The sequence below is a fragment of the Podarcis pityusensis genome (assembly GCF_964106645.2).
Source record: "Podarcis pityusensis genome assembly, chromosome: 7".
Taxonomy (NCBI): Eukaryota; Metazoa; Chordata; class Lepidosauria; order Squamata; family Lacertidae; genus Podarcis; species Podarcis pityusensis.
Genome location: NC_138031.1, coordinates 1,198,211 through 1,216,304, shown reverse-complemented (window position 1 = coordinate 1,216,304; position 18,094 = coordinate 1,198,211). Strand labels below are relative to the sequence as shown.

Below are 18,094 nucleotides of genomic sequence, written 5' to 3'. Positions count from 1 at the left end.
CTGTTAAGTGCTCACTTCCCCCAGCCCATCATTGATCAAAACTCCACACAGATCTGGTAAAGGGACCCCTGACCATTAGGTCCAGTAGTGACCAACTCTGGGGTTGTGGCGCTCATCTCGCTTTACTGGCCGAGGGAGCCGGCATACAGCTTCCGGGTCATGTGGCCAGCATGACTAAGCCACTTCTGGCGAACCAGAGCAGCGCACGGAAACGCCATTGACCTTCCTGCCGGAGCGGTACCTATTTATCTACTTGCACTTTGACGTGCTTTTGAACTGCTAGGTTGGCAGGAGCAGGGACCGAGCAATGGGAGCTCACCCCGTCACGGGGATTCGAACCGCCGACCTTCTGATCGGCAAGCCCTTGGCTCTGTGGTTTAACTGACAGCACCACCCGCATCCCTTTTATATATATATATAAAATTTTGCCCTAATTCTTCACCCAGTTGCCAGGACTAAGAACATGAAACTTCATCTTGGGGAGATGATCACCCTTCCCACCACCAACAGCTAGGTCCAGGTTTGGGGGGGTAGACAGGTAGCTCAGAGGAGGAGGATCTCTGAAGGAGGCTGGTTCGCCTCATCCCCTTTTGGAGCACCTTTTGGAGCCCTGCTGCCCTGTGCATTCTCAGAGACATCTGGATTGCCTGTCTCACCCAATCCACCAGGCAGACATAAGGCTGAAAGATCCTATTGCAAAGCCAAGAAGGCAAGGACACACCAGGCATTAAGAACGTAAGAGCCTGCAGGATCAGGCCAATGGCCCGTTGAGCCCAGCCTCCTGTTCTCATAGTGGCCAACCAGATGCCCATTATGGGAAACGTGCAAGCAGGATCCTAGCACAAGAGCAGCCCTCTCCCCTCCTGCGGTTTCCATCAACTGCGATTCAGAAGCATGGATGCCTCTGGCTGTTGGAGCAGAGCACAGACATCAGGGCTGTTGGCCATCAATAGCCCTCTTCTCCTCCATGAACTTGCCTAATCCTCTTTTAAAGCCATCCAGGATGGGGGCCACTCCCGCCTCCTGTGGAAGGAAGTGCCATAAGGATAACTATGCACTGTCAGAAGGACTTTTGTTTGTCTGTCCTGAATCTTCCAGCACTCAGCTCCATGGGATGCCCATGAGTTCTAGAGTTAGGAGAGAGGGAGGAAAACTTTTATATTTCCCCTTTCTCCATGCCGCAGCTCCACATCTCTTCTCCTGCCTACTCTGACTGGGACCATCGGCTGGGTGAGGACTGCAGGGCCTGCTCCCTTCCAGGGCCTTTTCCAACTGGCCCAGGGGGCGTGGCCCAGGCCCTAATTTGGAACAAACTTTTGGGGAAGTGTGGGAAGTTGTTCTGCCATTGCTTCCCGGTTCCAAGTGGTTAATGTGTCTAAAATGTCCTCAAGCAGTCGGTGGCATTTTAAATTTTTATTTCTTTTTTCCCTTTTTTGCTTTGTTGGGGGTGGGTGGGTGGGATGGATATTTGGTTGGGGATTAATTTTAGTATAATTGTTCTGTTTTTGTTTTCTGTTGTTTTATTGGTTCTGTATAGTTTGTGTTTTGTTTTTAAGGGGCGGGATCAGGGCTGCCTGGGAGTGGGGCCCCAGCCAACACGATGGCTGGGACAAGTTCCACAGGGGGGGAAGCACTGGGACATCCGATCTCGGTGATCACGGGCAGGAGGAGGAGTTACACTAAGACCAGACCATGTCATTACCGAGGAGGCAGGTTTAGTCGTTGTTTGAGGACTATCCCTGCCTCCGGGTCTGGCCTTGACCAGATGGATACTGGAATCAACAGGGGAAACCCACATGACCTGAAGGTGCTGCTGTGTAATGCCAGGTCAATGATGAATAAAACCACTGCTGTCCATGACCTGATTGTGGATGGAGGATTTGACCTGGCATGTGTGACAGAGACCTGGTTGGAGGAAGCAGATGGGCCTGTCCTTGCCACTGCTTGTCCACCAGGTTTCTCTTACGCACAGCAACCCAGGTCATGTGGGCGGGGAGGGGGGGTTGCAGTGTTTTTTAGGAAGTCATTGGTTTGCATCAGGCGTCCTATTGGGAAGACCCAGTTTTCCGAGTGCATGTTCTGGAAGTTGGGCAATAGGGGCAGTACAGGATTCCTTTTGGTGTACCGACCTCCCCGCTGCACCAAGGATTCCCTGCCCGAGCTGCTTCAGGTCATGGCGGATGTTCTCCTGGAGACACCTAGCTTGGTTGTCCTGGGGGATTTTAACATCCATGCCGACACGACCTTACAAGGGGCCGCTCGGGACTTCGTGGAAAGCATGGCCTCCATGGGACTGTCTCTGAATAAGTCTGGCCCAACTCATAGCCGCGGACATGCCTTGGACCTGGTGTTTACCTCTATGGATGTTGGTGATCTGACACTAAGTAAAAGTGAAACGAAAGAAGTGCCATGGTCAGACCACTTCCTGGTGCAACTTGACTTCTCCGCGACCCTTCCCCTCTGCAGGGAAGTGGGACCAATTCAGATGGTCCGCCCCCGCCACTTAATGGATCCAAATGGTTTCCAGAGAGTGGTAGGGGATGCTTTATCCCATGTTGATGGCTTTTCAGCTGATTCCCTGGTGGCCTGCTGGAATGTGGAGTTAACCAGGGCTATTGACTGACTGGCTCCGAAGCGCCCTCTCCGATTGCATGGAGCCCGGACAGCCCCGTGGTTTTCTTCGGAGCTGAGGGCGATGAAACAATCGCTGAGACGGCTAGAGCGCCGGTGGCAGAAAACTCATTCCGAATCTGACCGGACACAGGTTAGAGCTCAACGTCAAGCCTACCAAGTGGCGATAGCGACGGCGAAGAAGACTTCCCCACCGCCTCTATTGCATCTGCAGAAAATAGTAGCAGGAGACTCTTTCAGGTGGCCCGCAATTTAACGGAACCACCTTTACCACCGGGGCCTTGTAAACACCCCAAGATCTCCTGCAACGATTTTGCAAAGTTTTTTGCAGATAAAATCACTCATATTCGGAAGGAGCTAGACACCACCATGGGAGCAGGGCTGGGGCAGGAAAGTTCTAGAGCTCTGTCTGGTCAAGTTGCATGGAATCAATTTCAATCCGTTACCCCCGAGGATGTGGACAGGCTGCTTGGACGCGTGAAACCAACCACCTGTCTCCTTGATCCTTGCCCATCCTGGCTAATAAAAGCAAGCCGGGAAGGGCTGGGCGATGGGCTCTGCGGGGTGGTGAATGCTTCCCTCTGTGAGGGAACATTCCCAGATCCGCTGAAAGAGGCGGTCATTAAACCGCTTCTTAAAAAGCCATCTTTAGACCCGGCCAGTATGGCCAACTATCGCCCAGTCTCAAATCTTCCATTCTTGGGCAAAGTGATTGAGCGGGTGGTTGCTGAACAACTCCAGGCACGCCTGGAGGATGCGGACCATTTGGATCCCTTCCAATCGGGGTTCAGGCCTCATCATGGGACTGAAACTGCCTTGGTCGCGCTGGTTGATGATCTCTGGTGGGCTAGGGACAAAGGTGAGAGTTATTTCCTGGTTCTGCTGGATCTCTCAGCGGCCTTTGATACAATCGACCATAACATCCTTCTGGACAGTCTAGAGGGGCTGGGAGCTGGGGGCACTGTTATACAGTGGTTTCGCTCCTTCCTCCTGGGCCGTGTTCAGAAAGTGGTGGGGAGGGGAATGAGTGTTCAGACCCCTGGGCTCTCACTTGTGGGGTGCCTCAGGGTTCCGTCCTCTCCCCCATGCTTTTCAACATCTACATGCAGCCGCTGGGAGAGATCATCAGGGGGTTTGGACTGGATGTCCATCAATATGCAGATGATACCCAGCTCTACTTCTCTTTCAAATCAGAACCAGTGAAGGCGGTGAAGGTCCTGTGTGAGTGCCTGGAGGCGGTTGGAGGATGGATGGCGGCTAATGGATTGAGGTTGAATCCTGACAAGACAGAAGTACTGTTTTGGGGGGACAGGGGGCGGGCTGGTGTGGAGGACTCCCTGGTCCTGAATGGGGTAAATGTGCCCCTGAAGGACCAGGTGCGCAGCCTGGGAGTAATTTTGGACTCACAACTGTCCATGGAGGTGCAGGTCAATTCTGTATCCAGGGCAGCTGTCTACCAACTCCACCTGGTACGCAGGCTGAGACCCTACCTGCCCGCGGACTGTCTCGCCAGAGTGGTGCATGCTCTAGTTATCTCCCGCTTGGATTACTGCAATGCGCTCTGTGTGGGGATACCTTTGAAGGTGACCCGGAAACTACAACTATTCCAGAATGCGGCAGCTAGACTGGTGACTGGGGGCGGCTGCCGAGACCACATAACACCGGTCTTGAAAGACCTACATTGGCTCCCAGTACGTTTCCGAGCACAATTCAAAGTGATGGTGTTGACCTTTAAAGCCCTAAACGGCCTCGGTCCTGTATACCTGAAGGAGCGTCTCCACCCCCATCGTTCTGCCCGGACACTGAGATCCAGCGCCGAGGGCCTTCTGGCGGTTCCCTCATTGCGAGAAGCAAAGCTACAGGGAACCAGGCAGAGGGCCTTCTCGGTGGTGGCGCCCGACCTGTGGAACACCCTCCCATTAGATGTCAAAGTGATAAACAACTACCTGACATTCAGAAGACATCTTAAGGCAGCCCTGTTCAGGGAAGTTTTTAATGTGTGATTTTACTGTATTTTTGGTTTCTGTGGAAGCCGCCCAGAGTGGCTGGGGAAACCCAGCCAGATGGGCGGGGTACAAATAATAAATTATGATGATGATGATGTCAGGGTCTCAGGCAGAGAAGGGTCTTTCCCATCACTCTGCCACCCAAATCTGCTTTTAGTTGGTAGAAGCCAGAAATGGCGCCACTGACCGATGGTCCTTCTGCAGGGACAGGAATGGTCTGGGCCAAGGCAACCTTGATCACAATGTCTCTGATGGGGGATAGAACTGTTGAAGATTCATTCCCCATGTCTACAGTCATGGGATTGTTGTCTATCACATGATGGTGTATGTTTTCATTCCACAGAGTGGGAAGTGATGGAGACGGGATGTTTGTGTTCCATGAAGAGGGACTATTGTCCTTTGTTCTTTCTCTCTTTGCTGTCTGATGCTAGAGAGAGAGGGAGCCATGTTGCAGTGCTCCGTGTGTTTATATGTAAATAAAGTAGATTAGCCAAAATGCTGAGTTGCTGAGGTCTGTCACGCGAACTGCGCCAACTCTGTGGATCCCTAAGTGTGCCAGTGTCGGTTGGCATCAGTCACTGTGATGTTTGGGCTGAAGAACGCTAATGAAGCTCCCGAACTATTGACCAGGAGGGAGAGAACATGCCAGGTGGGCATGTGTCTCTGCCAGGGTCCTACTCGAGTGCAGGGTGAGCTCCAGACAAGAACAACAAGAATTGGCATGGGATCCTGGCTGATGGGAAGGGGGCTGGGGGTGGCGAAGGGAGTCTGCAAAGGACACTCACCCCAGCTGGCACACAGTAGTTCTGAAGCACCACGTCCCTCATCGGGTAGCGCTGCACTGTAATCCCCACAGGGTAGAGCCTGCAAGAGAAGGATGTCGTTGTGGCTTCCCAAAGAAAGTGGAGGAAGAGAATAATAGCATCATAGAATGTAGACTTGGAAGGGACCCCGAGGGTCATCTAGTCCAACCCCCTGTGAGGTCTTTGCATTTGTGGCTATTTTTCAAATTCAAAACTAATATTATCCATCCTTATTCTCAGTCTCAGGTAGGAATATTTTTCCCAACATGGGGCTCGAACCCACGACCCAGAGGTTAAGAGTCTCATGTTCTACCAACTGAGCTATCCCAGATTAGTACCACCAGTAGTTGTTTCAGGAAAGCCATTCTTCATGCAGCTCACTGCTAATTCCTCTTCCATGAGCTTCCCAGTCCAATCCCAAGCTAATGGTTTTCATCTGCCCTGCCCCCCCCCAGCCATCTTGTGGGACCCATTTCCTCGCCTGGCATGGCACCCATCCTCCCCTCCTTACCTCAGCGTCTCCTTGATTGCACCCTTGAGCAAGGGCATGTCATTCATCACCTTGGAGAGCTCCCTGGATGAGACCGCAGCAGCCTTGACCTCTTCCCGAAGGGCTGTCTGGACTTGTGGGTTGCGGGCCAGCTCAAAGAGGGTGAAGAGCAGGGGCATGGCTGTCTGGAGGGAGAGAGGGAGGGAGTCAAGGGAGGAAGAACCTCCTTGGACTGTGTTCCCCCCTACCCCAAATAAGGGGAAGCTGGGCTGGATGAATCCCAAGCCGGAATTAAGATTGCCGGAAGAAATATCAACAACCTCAGATACACAGATAACACAACCTTGATGGCAGAAAGTGAGGAGGAACTAAAGAACCTCTTAATGAGGGTGAAAGAGGAGAGCGCAAAATATGGTCTGAAGCTCAACATCAAAAAAACGAAGATCATGGCCACTGGGCCCATCACCTCCAGGCAAACAGAAGGGGAAGAAATGGAGGCAGTGAGAGATTCTTGGGCTCCATGATCACTGCAGATGGTGACAGCAGCCACAAAATTAAAAGATGCCTGCTTCTTGGGAGAAAAGCAATGACAAACCTAGACAGCATCTTAAAAAGCAGAGACATCACCTTGCTGACAAAGGTCCGTATAGTTAAAGCCATGGTTATCCCAGTAGTGATGTATGGAAGTGAGAGCTGGACCATAAAGAAGGCTGATCGCCGAAGAATGGATGCTTTTGAATTCTGGTGCTGGAGGAGACTCTTGAGAGTCCCATGGACTGCAAGAAGATCAAACCTCTCCATTCTGAAGGAAATCAGCCCTGAGTGTTCACTGGAAGGACAGATCCTGAAGCTGAGGCTCCAAGACTTTGGCCACCTCATGAGAAGAGAAGACTCCCTGGAAAAGACCGTGATGCTGGGAAAGATGGAGGGTGCAAGGAGAAGGGGACAACAGAGGACGAGATGGTGGGACAGTGTTCTGGAAGCTACCAGCATGAGGGAGGCAGTAGAAGACAGGAGGGCCTGGCGTGGTTTCATGAAGAGGTGGACACGACTAAACGACTAAACAACAACAAAGTCTAAACCACTGAGCCTCTTGGGCTTCCTGATTGGAAGGTCTGTGGTTTGAATCCCCACAACAGAATGAGCTCCCATTGCTCTGTCCCAGCTCCTGCCAACCTAGCAGTTCGAAAGCACACCAGTGCAAGTAGATAAATAGGTACGGCTGCAGCGGGAAGGTAAACGGCATTTCCGTGAGCTCTGGTTTCCATCACGGTGTTCTGTTGCGCCAGAACCAGTTTAGTCCTGCTGGCCACATGACCCAGAAAGCTGCCTGTGGACAAATGCCAGCTCCCTCGGCCTGAAAGCGAGATGAGCACCACAACCCCATAGTTGCCTTTAATTGGACTCAACCATCCAGGGGTCCTTTACCTTTTACCTGCTGGCCCAAAGACATCTCCATGCAGGTGACTTGGCAAAATGGGAGAGTTCTTAGACTGATGTGGCCTCACCTCTCTGCTTGCCGACATCTGATGGGGGGGGGCGAGTGCTTGTTCACCACTAGCACAACTCAGCTGGCATGCAGGTAATCCACCAGCTTTTCAGATAGTCATTTACACCTCCAGTGGCCCCTGCTGCCCACTTGCCTCTTAGTGCACCCCCAACCCAGGAATCACCAGCAGGGGGCACTACCACCCACTTTGGGAACCACAGTTCTAAAGGCATGACAATACTGGCAGTTTCTATCGCCGAAGAATGGATGCTTTTGAATTCTGGTGCTGGAGGAGACTCTTGAGAGTCCCATGGACTGCAAGAAGATCAAACCTCTCCATTCTGAAGGAAATCAGCCCTGAGTGCTCCCTGGAAGGACAGATCCTGAAGGTGAGGCTCCAAGACTTTGGCCACCTCATGAGAAGAGAAGACTCCATGGAAAAGACCGTGATGCTGGGAAAGATGGAGGGCACAAGGAGAAAGGGACGACAGAGGAGGAGATGGTTGGACAGTGTTCTGGAAGCTACCAGCATGAGTTTGACCAAACTGCGGGAGGCAGTGGAAGACAGGAGTGCCTGGCATGCTCTGGTCCAGGGGGTCACGAAGAGTCGGACATGACTAAACGACTAAACAACTCAAACATGCAGTTGTGCTAGAACTAGTGTTACATATTCAGACTGTCTGGTCAGCAATTTGGTTGCCAGATTCTGCACCCACTGCTGTTTCTGAACTGTCTTCAAAGACAACCCCTACTTTAGCATAATAGGAAACCATAGTTAACGGAAAACTTCCTAATTTGTTGGTTGTCTTGCACAAAGGGAAGAGTAGGTGGCATGTGTGTCCAGAAGTCTCATTCATGTTTCAGCAAGACAACATGCAAATAATCCGATTCTGGCCATTGTGTTCCGTGGAGGTTACAACTAGGAATATATAATAAGGATTTTGGCCTTCCAAAGTGTAAATGCTGCCGCTACACTCATTGTTACAAAAAGAGGAATGAAAACCACATGAAATGTCACTATTCAACACCTTCATGTAATTGTATTTCATGACTATTGTATTTTAATATTCTGTTGGAAGCCGCCCAGAGTGGCTGGGGAAACCCAGCCAGATGGGCGGGGTATAAATAAATTATTATTATTATTATTATTATTATTATTATTATTATTATTATCATTATCATCATTATTATCATTATTATCATTATTATTATTATTGGTAGGGATGAGCAGCTTTCAATGTATAAAGCCATAATATCTCTTCAGTAATGTAATTTCCATGTTGTTCAAATTGAATCTCCGAGTCTTCATACATTCCACATTAAATTATTTTCTTCCTCATACCTGTTTTATATATTATAATACTATCATTCATTTTTATGTTGATCTTTTCTGTGAACCGCCTTGAGACCTCTGGTTATAGGGCAGTATATAAATCATCATCATCATCAGGACACATTGACAAAACCCACTGAAGCCAGTTTAATAGTCTCAGCCTTCTGCTTTTCCAGACTAACAGTGACATGGTCTGTGGCACCTTCCACCGCAACCGTTTTTGTAGCTGGAAGCAGTCAGTGGGGGGCTGGCCAGGTGGGAATAAGCCAGCAAAGCAGGGGGCCGGCCTTACAGGACCCCTTGCAGGAGGTCCCAGGCTCTCCAGTTAAGGCTGGGCCATATGTCCCATCTGAAACCCAGGAGACCCATTGCTGCCGGTCCACGTGGCCAAGACTAAGCTCAAGCACCACCCCATGTTCCTGATCTGTTTATGGGGTGGGGCGCACCCACCGTGTCCACGCTGCCGGCCGTGAGCTCCGTCATGTTGGCCTTGATGGAGTCGAGGGGCATCTCTTCTTGCAGAAGCAGCTCGGCCATGATCCCGGAATACTTGCGGGGCTGCCCCAGGCAAAACTCCTGGTAGATATTCTGTATGCACTTGTCCGCTGCAGAAGCAAGGAGAGAGAGGTGGGGATCAGGTCCAGGCACAGTGAGAAGCGCCCCACTCTCAGCCTTAGAAAGAAGCCCACATCCAGGCCAGGGGTGGCAGGCAGGGAGCCCAACAGCAGGTGGCGCCAGAGACAATGGCAGTCAGGGCCGACTCCCGCCGAGTTTTGCCCCCATCCTCCTCCATGGTGGGTTCCAGAAGGGGCACCGCTGAGACTGGGGGGGAGGGAGGAAGCAGACAGGAAGCGCCACTCTCTGGACCGGCTGTAGGAAAGATGGGAGGCAGGCAAGTGGGCTTGGCTGAGCACAAACTGAACCCAGGCCCCCAAAGTTACCCAAGGACAAACATAGCACATTGGGACCCCAGGAGCTCCAAGGCCATGGCTGTTGATGAACGGGTACCAAAATGAGGAATGAGATGGTTCCGGTTTCCAGCAAGAGAGAACCAGTGAGGAGCCTCCTCACACACCGGAGATGGGCACCAGGGTGCTGGCAGCACACGATCTCCTAGAAGTTAAGGGAAGCTAACAAGAACAAGCTTCAGGCCTCCACTGCCTGGTCCTGAATGGGGCAACTGTGCCCCTGAAGGGCCAGGTGCGCAGCCTGGGAGTCATTTTGGACTCACAGCTGTCCATGGAGGCGCAGGCCACCTCTGTGTCTAGGGCAGCTGTCTACCAGCTCCACCTGGTACGCAGGATGAGACCCTACCTGCCCGTGGACTGTCTCGCCAGAGTGGTGCATGCTCTAGTTATCTCCCGCTTGGACTACTGCAATGCACTCTACATGGGGCTACCTTTGAAGGTGACCCAGAAACTAATCCAGAATGCAGCAGTTAAGAATGCTGACTGGGGGCAGCCGCCGAGACCACATAACACCAGTCTTGAAAGACCTACATTGTCTCCCAGTACATTTCTGAACACAATTCAAAGTGTTGGTGCTGACCTTTAAAGCCCTAAATGGCCTCAGCCCAGTAGACCTGAAGGAGCGTCTCCACCCCCATCGTTCTGCCCCGACATGGAGGTCCAGCACCGAGGGCCTTCTGGCGGTTCCCTCGCTGTGAGAAGCAAAGCTACAGGGAACCAGGCAGAGGGCTTTCTCTGTGGTGGCGCCCGCCCTGTGGAATGCTCTCCCACCAGATGTCAAAGAGAACAACAACTACCAGACTTTTAGAAGACATCTGAAGGCAGCCCTGTTCAGGGAAGTTTTTAATGTGCGACATTTTAATGTATTTTTAATCTTTGTTGGAAGCCGCCCAGAGTGGCTGGGGAAATAATAAATTATTATTATTATTATTTCCTTATCTCCTTCTGCTTCTTTGGAGGGCAGGAACTCCCTGCCCAGTAAACTGTTCCTGCTAGATCCCTGGTACTAAGTGGGGTAACTGTGCCCCTGAAGGACCAGGTGTATAGTCTGGGGGTCATCTTGGACTCACAGCTGTCTGTGGAGGTGCAGGTTAATACTGCGTCCAGGGCAGCTGTCTACCAGCTCCATCTGGTACGCCGGCTGAGACCCCACCTGCCTGCGCACTGTCTTACCAGGGTGGTACATACAGTGGTACCTCTGGTTGCAAACGGGATCCATTCTTGAGGCCCGTTTGCAACCTGAAAAGAACGCAATCCACATCTGCGTGTCTGTGCAGACGCAGGTCGCGATTCGCCGCTTCTGCGCATGCGCACGATGTCATTTTGCGCGTCTGCGCATGCGCGAGTGGCGAAACCCGGACGTAACCGGTACTTCCGGGTCGCCGCAGGATGCAACCTGAAAACGCACAACCTGAAGCAAACGTAGCATGAGGTATGACTGTACTCTGGTTATCTCCAGCAACTGCAGCCTCTGCAGCTAGCCTCTCTCTCTCTCCATTGCCACCAAATGTCCCTTGTCCAATGCCCACTGCCAGCCCTCGACTGGTCCATCTAAGGCCAACTCACGCAGGCCCAGGACTGTGTCACATTCCTGCTCCAGACAACGCATGCTCCCTGCATGCTTAATTCCAGCTCAAAGGTGAAGGGAGCGCTGCTTGCCCTGCCACCCACTCAGACCAAGCCATGCAGCTCAGACGCTCCTTTGCACCCCAGTGGGTGCGGGGGAGCCACTGCCCCATGGTCCTCTCCCCTCTCCCCCCGACGAGGGATCTGGGGCTCACCGTGCTTAAAGATGGCGTCCCAGGCCTCCATGTGATCTCGCCAGAGCTTGTTGTTCACCCAGCGCATGACCCCGGGCGGCAGGAAGAGGAGGGGCAAGGTTGTGCGCAGCATTGTCTCCACGGTGTCGATGAAGTGCTGGGACTCCGGATTGGGATTCTCGTCCAGGAGGCCCAGGCGCTGGCCATACAAGGCGTAGCTGCTGGCTGCCGGGATTGGAGGAAGATTGGAGGTTAGGTGTCACAGGAGAGGGAGTGGGGGTTTCCAGATGCACTCTCTCATCCCAAAGGAAGGAAGGAAGGAAGGAGCGTCCTCCTCCACAAAGTTTCGAATCCTAGGCAATATTCCAGGGGAATATTCCTGCGGAACTCTCTCCCACAGGAGGCCATGATGGCAAGCAACCTGGATGACTTTAAAAGAGGGTGAGAAAAATTCATGGAGGAGATGGCGATCAATGGCTTTGAGCCACGATGGCCAGGATTTGCCAAAGGCAGCAATACTTGTGAATACTAGTTGAACCGGACCACGGGTTTTTGTAACTTTTAAGGATTATTCGCTGCCTGATTTTCATCACTGAATATATTGAAACCTGGCAAGACTTTAAAAGTGAGTTACAGATGGGTAGCCGTGTTGGTCTGCCATAGTCGAAATAAAAAAATTCCTTCCTGTAGCACCTTAAAGACCAACTAAGTTAGTTCTTGGTATAAGCTTTCGTGTGCATGCACACTTCTTCAGATACACTGAAACAGAAGTTACCAGATCCTTCTATATATTGAGAAGGTGGGGAGGGGTATTACTTAGAAGGGTGGTGGGAATCGGAGATTGGAAGATAGCTGAGATGAGCCTGTTGACGACTCTTAACGACTGTAATAGGTATTACAGGAAAAGGCAAGGGGTGGGAATCTCCGATCCCACCAATCTCCAATCTCCGATTCCCACCACCCTTCTAAGTAATACCCCTCCCCACCTTCTCAATATATAGAAGGATCTGGTAACTTCTGTTTCAGTGTATCTGAAGAAGTGTGCATGCACACGAAAGCTTATACCAAGAACTAACTTAGTTGGTCTTTAAGGTGCTACAGGAAGGAATTTTTTTATTTAAAAGTGAGCAAACTGTAAAGCTTGTATTTTTCTTGTTTACCTAAACAGTCTTTGTTAAGAGGAAAACTTAAATGGGATAAAAGTAACCCAAATCTGCCTAGAGCATCCTTGGATATCCTATTTATTCTAGAAGGTTATGCAACCTTGTCCTAAATATTAAATAATAAAAATAATTTTTTTTTATACCCCGCCCTCCCCGGCCAGAGCTGGGTTCTGGGCAGCTAACACCAGTAAAATTACAACAAAAACATAATGGGGGGGGGGACAATTTAAAATACAGGTTAAAATGCAATTTAAAATGCAGCCTCATTTTAAAGTAGCTAATAAATCAAGACCATAAGGGGAGGGAAACAGAAGGGTCAGACTGAGTCCAAACCAAAGGCCAGGTGGAACATCTTTCTTACAGGCCCTGCGGAAAGATGTCAAGTCCCGCAGGGCCCTGGTCTCTTGTGACAGAGCGTTCTATCACATCGGGGCCACAGCCGAAAAACCCCTGGCTCTGGTTGAGGCCAGTCTAACCTCCCTGTGGCCTGGGACCTTCAAGATGTTTTTATTTGAAGACCGTAAGTTCCTCTGTGGGACATACCAGGAGAGGCGGTCCCGTAGGTACGAGGGTCCCAGGCTGTATAGGGCTTTAAAGGTCAAAACCAGCACCTTAAACCTGATCCTGTACTCCACTGGGAGCCAGTGCAGGCTTCTAGAGATAAGCTGCAGGTGGGTGGTGATTTTTCAACTCTGCTGAAATAGGTATTTGCATTCTTACACAAGAAGAGGAGGGAGAAGAATTCCCCACCCCACCCAAAAAAATGCCCGTACCTTCCAGGGTGAAGCGAAAGAGGTCGCGATGGAGGTCAACCGTGAGCGAGCGCCGTGCATTCTTCCTGATCAGCCGATGTATGGACTCAGCAAAGTCCTCGGCCACCGTGTTGAGGAAGGGCAGGAACTTCCGGGTGCCCACAGGGCTGATCACCTCTTTGTTGAGGATGAGCCGGTCTGAGCGCCAGTCCTCCCCGTTCCTGCGTGGGAAGAAGACCCCAAAGTGAGGTGGGAGACTCTGTGCCTGGAGTGCTTGGCTTGGCTTCCTGTGCAGGGACTCCATCACCCACCGCTGATCCTCGCTTGACCCACCTTCCCTCCTGGGCCTGGCACCCCAATTGCCACCCTCCCATCACTCAGAGGCAGCTCAGTGGCAGAGCATCTTCCTTGCATGCAGAAGGTCCCAGGTTCGAGTCCTGACCGCATCTCCAAGAAGGGCTGGGAGAGGCTCCTGCTCTGAAATCCTGGAGATCGGCTGCTGCCAAAGCCACTTCCGCCCTATGGAGGAGGTGGGGTTGTGCGATTGGGGGGATTCCCAGCCGCGTCACTCCCTGGCCGGCCAATCGGCTGGCTCTGGGGGCGTGGCCTGCCCTATTTAAGGCAGGACGTGGGGGGGGGGTCTCCCTCTTTGCCACCTGCCAGCTGTTCCTGCTTTTCCCACCCTCCCGCCCTTTAAGGTTTTCATTCCTTGACCTTGCTATAGACCTTGGTTGGTCGCCATTGAGGGGCCTGGTGGGAATTTTTCCACTTGGCAAATTGGCACCAGCCACTTGGTTTTTGCCTCCCTCGTAGCAAATCGTCACAACCTTCTGGGTATTGGCAGTTAGGCATTGGTATTGTTCTGTAAATGGAAGAGGGGAGGAAGCGCCATCACCTGCCCCACATATTGAAGGGTAGTCCTGTAAAGGATTCCGGGGGGCGTGGTCCTGTCCAAAGCCTGGGGAGGTGAGGGCCTAAGGCACGCCCCTGAGCGGTGACCCCGGGGGAGTTCCTAGTTGATGTGCATCAGCAGGACTCCCCCTACTGGTGGTTAACCCTTCCCGGACTTCAGGCGGACAGGCTGAAGCCGGATATAGTCGGTTAGGACCAGTGCCTAAGCCAATACCGCTCATCACCTGTAACCAATAAAGTTGTGGCCTTATTTAGCCCATTAACCTTCAAAATTGTGTCATTATTTCCACTGGGGATGGGCAGGAACTCACCATGCAACCAGTGCAGCCACTGGTCTGACTCAGTAGAAGGCAGTGCTCTGTGCTCCTCCTGCGTTCCCATTCCTGCCTCGGAGCTCAGCATTGCCTCCACATATTCGGAGGGTACCTGAGGTCCTCTAGACTCCAGCTCCCATCAGCCTCAGGCAGCATGGCCAGTGGTCAGCCATGAAGGGTGCTGCTGTCCAGTAACACCAGAAGAGCACTTGGGTTGTTCCGTGGAGGCCACTTTTAACCAGAGGAGCTGAGATTCAAGAGGAGGCAGACGGGTCTAATTTCAAAACCATATTGGCTCTGGTGCGTTACAGCAGCAGGGACTGGGAGAATCGCAGACAGTGGCATAGCGTGGGGGGTGCAGGGGGGGCCGGCCACACCGGGCGCAACATCTGGGGTTTAGGGTTAGGGGGCGCAAATCCACGGGTTAGGGGGCGCAAATTACTTCCCTTGCCCCGGGTGCTGACAACCCACGCTACGCCACTGATCGCAGAACCACAGAAAGGACCAACCACGAATGCCATCTAGTCCAACCCTCTGCAATCATAGCTGTCAGTTTCCCTTTTTTAAAGGGAAATTCCCTTATTCCAAATAGGATTCCTCACAAGAAAAAGGAAAAGTTGACAGCTATGTCTGCAATGCAGGAATCTTTCACCCAAAGCGAGACTCAAATCCACAGCTCTGAGATTAAGAGTCTCATGCTCCATCAACTGAGCTAAGAATCCTTTGAGGTCATCCTGACAAAGGATGAGAACCAGCGTTCCTGAGACCCCGTGTGGTGTAGTGGTTAGAGCAGACTTTTATCAAACTTGAGTCCCCAGGTGTTGTTAGACTACAGCTCCCATCATCCCTGACCGCTAGTCCTGGCAGCTAGGGATGATGGGAGTTGTAGGCCAATAACATTTGGGCACCCAAGTTTGAGAAAGGCTGGGTTAGAGTGTTGGGCTAGTCCTGGAGAGACCTGGGTTCGAATCCCAACTCGGCCATGGAGCTCACTTGGTGGCCGTTGATCAGTCACTGCCTGAAAAGGTTGTTGTGGAGATTAAATGAGGAGAGGAAGAGGAACCATGTACCCACACGGTCCCATAAATAAATAAATGGGAAGTTATCCCACTGCATGAGGCCGTCCCAACCATCGGGGGGGGGGGCACTGGGTGTGGGAAACGCAGAAGTCATGCCACTAAATTTCCCGATGCCACGTCCAGCAGCAGCAGCCCGCCCTTCCCTACTGGCCTCACTCACAATAGGAAGACTCCGCATTTGTGGTTCCGCAGTGTGCGGTGGGCGATCCACGAATTGATGCCCATTCGGCGTGGGAAGATCCCCTCGGACTGGAACAGAACGGCAGCATCGCGGGGCAGGAGCAGGTGGACGGAGTCGTAGGTGCCCAGCGTCTCCCTGCCAAGTGGGACGGAGTCAAGCCCTTGAGATATGGACCCCCCCCCAAACTGCCCCTGCCAAATCCCAGAACCAGAGTGCAGCTCCCAAAGTGCAGAATAAACAGAAAAGTTCTCTCTCTCCTCTCTCTCTCTCTCTCTCTTCTCTTTCTCTCTTTCTCTCTCTCCTCTCTCTCTCTCTCTCTCTCTCTCTCTCTCTCTCTCTTTCTCTCTCTCTCTCTCCTCTCTCTCTCTCTCTTTCTCTTTCTCTCTCTCCTCTCTCTCTCTCTTTCTCTCTCTCTCCTCTCTCTCTCTCTCTCTCTCTCTCTTTCTCTTTCACTCTCTCCTCTCTCTCTCTCTCCCTCTCTCTTTCTCTTTTTTCTCTTTCTCTCTCTCCCCCCCCCCTCTCTCTCTCTCACACACACACACGCACTGCCCTCAACAGAAATCTCTGCCCTCAACAGAGGGCTGATTCATACATGCAGATAGTAGGTTTTTTTTTAAAAAAAACACCTGGCTTGTAGGATGTACTAGCTGGTGGGTCTGCATCGTTCAGCAGCCGTGGGGTTAATTTATTTGGCTTGCTGAAATTGCCTCCCTAGGGAAGCCCAGCCAGCCCCAGCCTCCAATCCTTCTAGCAACCTTCTTGCAAGGTAGCTTTTTAAGGAAGCCTGTTGGGTGTTCTCCTTTGGAAGCAAGGCATTTGAGGAAGCATCACAGAGCGACTGACAGAGCAAGATCCCATGTGGAAGACCATTGAGTATAAATCCACCTCCATTGGGCTGGTAATGTGTGAGTGACCTATTGCCGCACAAACCCACACTAAGGCGGCAGTCTAATACTGCCTGATACTGAAATCAGGTCTAGGAGCTGAGCGGTGGCTCAGACGAAGACCCTGGGCTGTGGTCTTCCAAGCGCAAGCCAGGCATGGCCAAGCAAGCTCATGCAAGTTTTAAACGGCTCACTACCACACTCTGCCTCAAAATTTGCATTGGTTCATTTGCACAAATACTGTTGCCCTTAAACAGCCCTTGTTATTGGACTGGAGTCTGAAATGGGCTGAAACCCACGGGTTGAAATCCACAAGACACTTTCTGGGGACCAAAGCCCTAAGATTTGGCACGGACAGAGTCCAACCAACACACCCTGGTTCCTGGAAAAAGACGGAAACGGGCCATTTATGCACCTGCCCCCAGAAGAAAGCGTCTTCCCACACACATCCCACTTTCCAATGTGGTTCTTCTCCACATTTCCCTCTGCAAAAAGTCTGGGGTTTATTTTTTTAAGAACGTGGATTTGCTGTGCTAAGATGACAGGGCACTTTGATTTAAATGTGAGGTTATTGTTTTCTTGCTTCTGGTTTAACCATTTATTTGTGGTTTTATCTTGCATTTTAATCTTGCAAACGGCCCTGAGCTCTCTTGGTGAAGGACAAGTACAGTGGTACCTCGGGTTAAGAACTTAATTCGTTCTGGAGGTCCGTTCTTAACCTGAAACTGTTCTTAACCTGAGGCACCACTGTAGCTAATGGGGCCTCCCACTGCTGCCACTGTGCGATTTCTGTTCTCATCCTGAAGCAAAGTTCTTAACCCGAGGTACTATTTCTGGGTTAGTGGAGTCTGTAACCCGAAGCGTCTGTAACCCGAGGCACCACTGTATATAAACCGAATAGATAAAATTAGATTAAATAAAACTCTAAGACGCGTCTGGATTGCTTCTGCATAAGAGTGTCTGTCTGAGAGCGGGTTTGGAACTCACCTGTAGATGGGCCCCAGGTTCTGGAAGTTCTTTTGCATGATGTGGTGGAAGTTTGGGAAGCTATTGGTCCTCCAGAACTGGTACAGGTTGACCCAGGCGTTGGGGCTGCTGCGGGGGATGGCCTCAAAGGGAAGCGCCCTGGAGATTGGTGGCTTTGGGGCCACAGCCGGCGCCACAGAATGGCGTGGCTGCCCCGAGCAGAAGGAGCGCAGGACACGAGAAGGAGCAGACCGGGGGCTCATCTGACTGCGGGCTCCCATCTCCCCTCCCCTGCCTTCGCAGCACCTAGCAACCTCCTGGGTCTTCTGGTTCCTCTCCAAGTGCTCTCCCCCGAGGAGGAAG

General features: G+C 51.7%; 1 protein-coding gene across 1 annotated transcript in view; it reads right to left on the bottom strand.

The window, feature by feature from the left end:
• Positions 1-18,094, bottom strand: part of LOC308480815 (cytochrome P450 11B, mitochondrial-like) — a 22,500-nt gene extending 4,406 nt beyond the window's left edge. The window contains exons 1-7 of the mRNA XM_081012694.1: positions 17,753-18,094; positions 15,861-16,016; positions 13,417-13,616; positions 11,502-11,705; positions 9,203-9,357; positions 5,952-6,115; positions 5,423-5,501 (exon numbers count right to left, since the gene is read on the bottom strand). Coding sequence (XP_080868820.1) covers positions 5,423-5,501; positions 5,952-6,115; positions 9,203-9,357; positions 11,502-11,705; positions 13,417-13,616; positions 15,861-16,016; positions 17,753-18,012 — 1,218 coding nt within the window. The 5' untranslated portion in view covers positions 18,013-18,094. The remainder of the gene's footprint in view (positions 1-5,422; positions 5,502-5,951; positions 6,116-9,202; positions 9,358-11,501; positions 11,706-13,416; positions 13,617-15,860; positions 16,017-17,752) is intronic.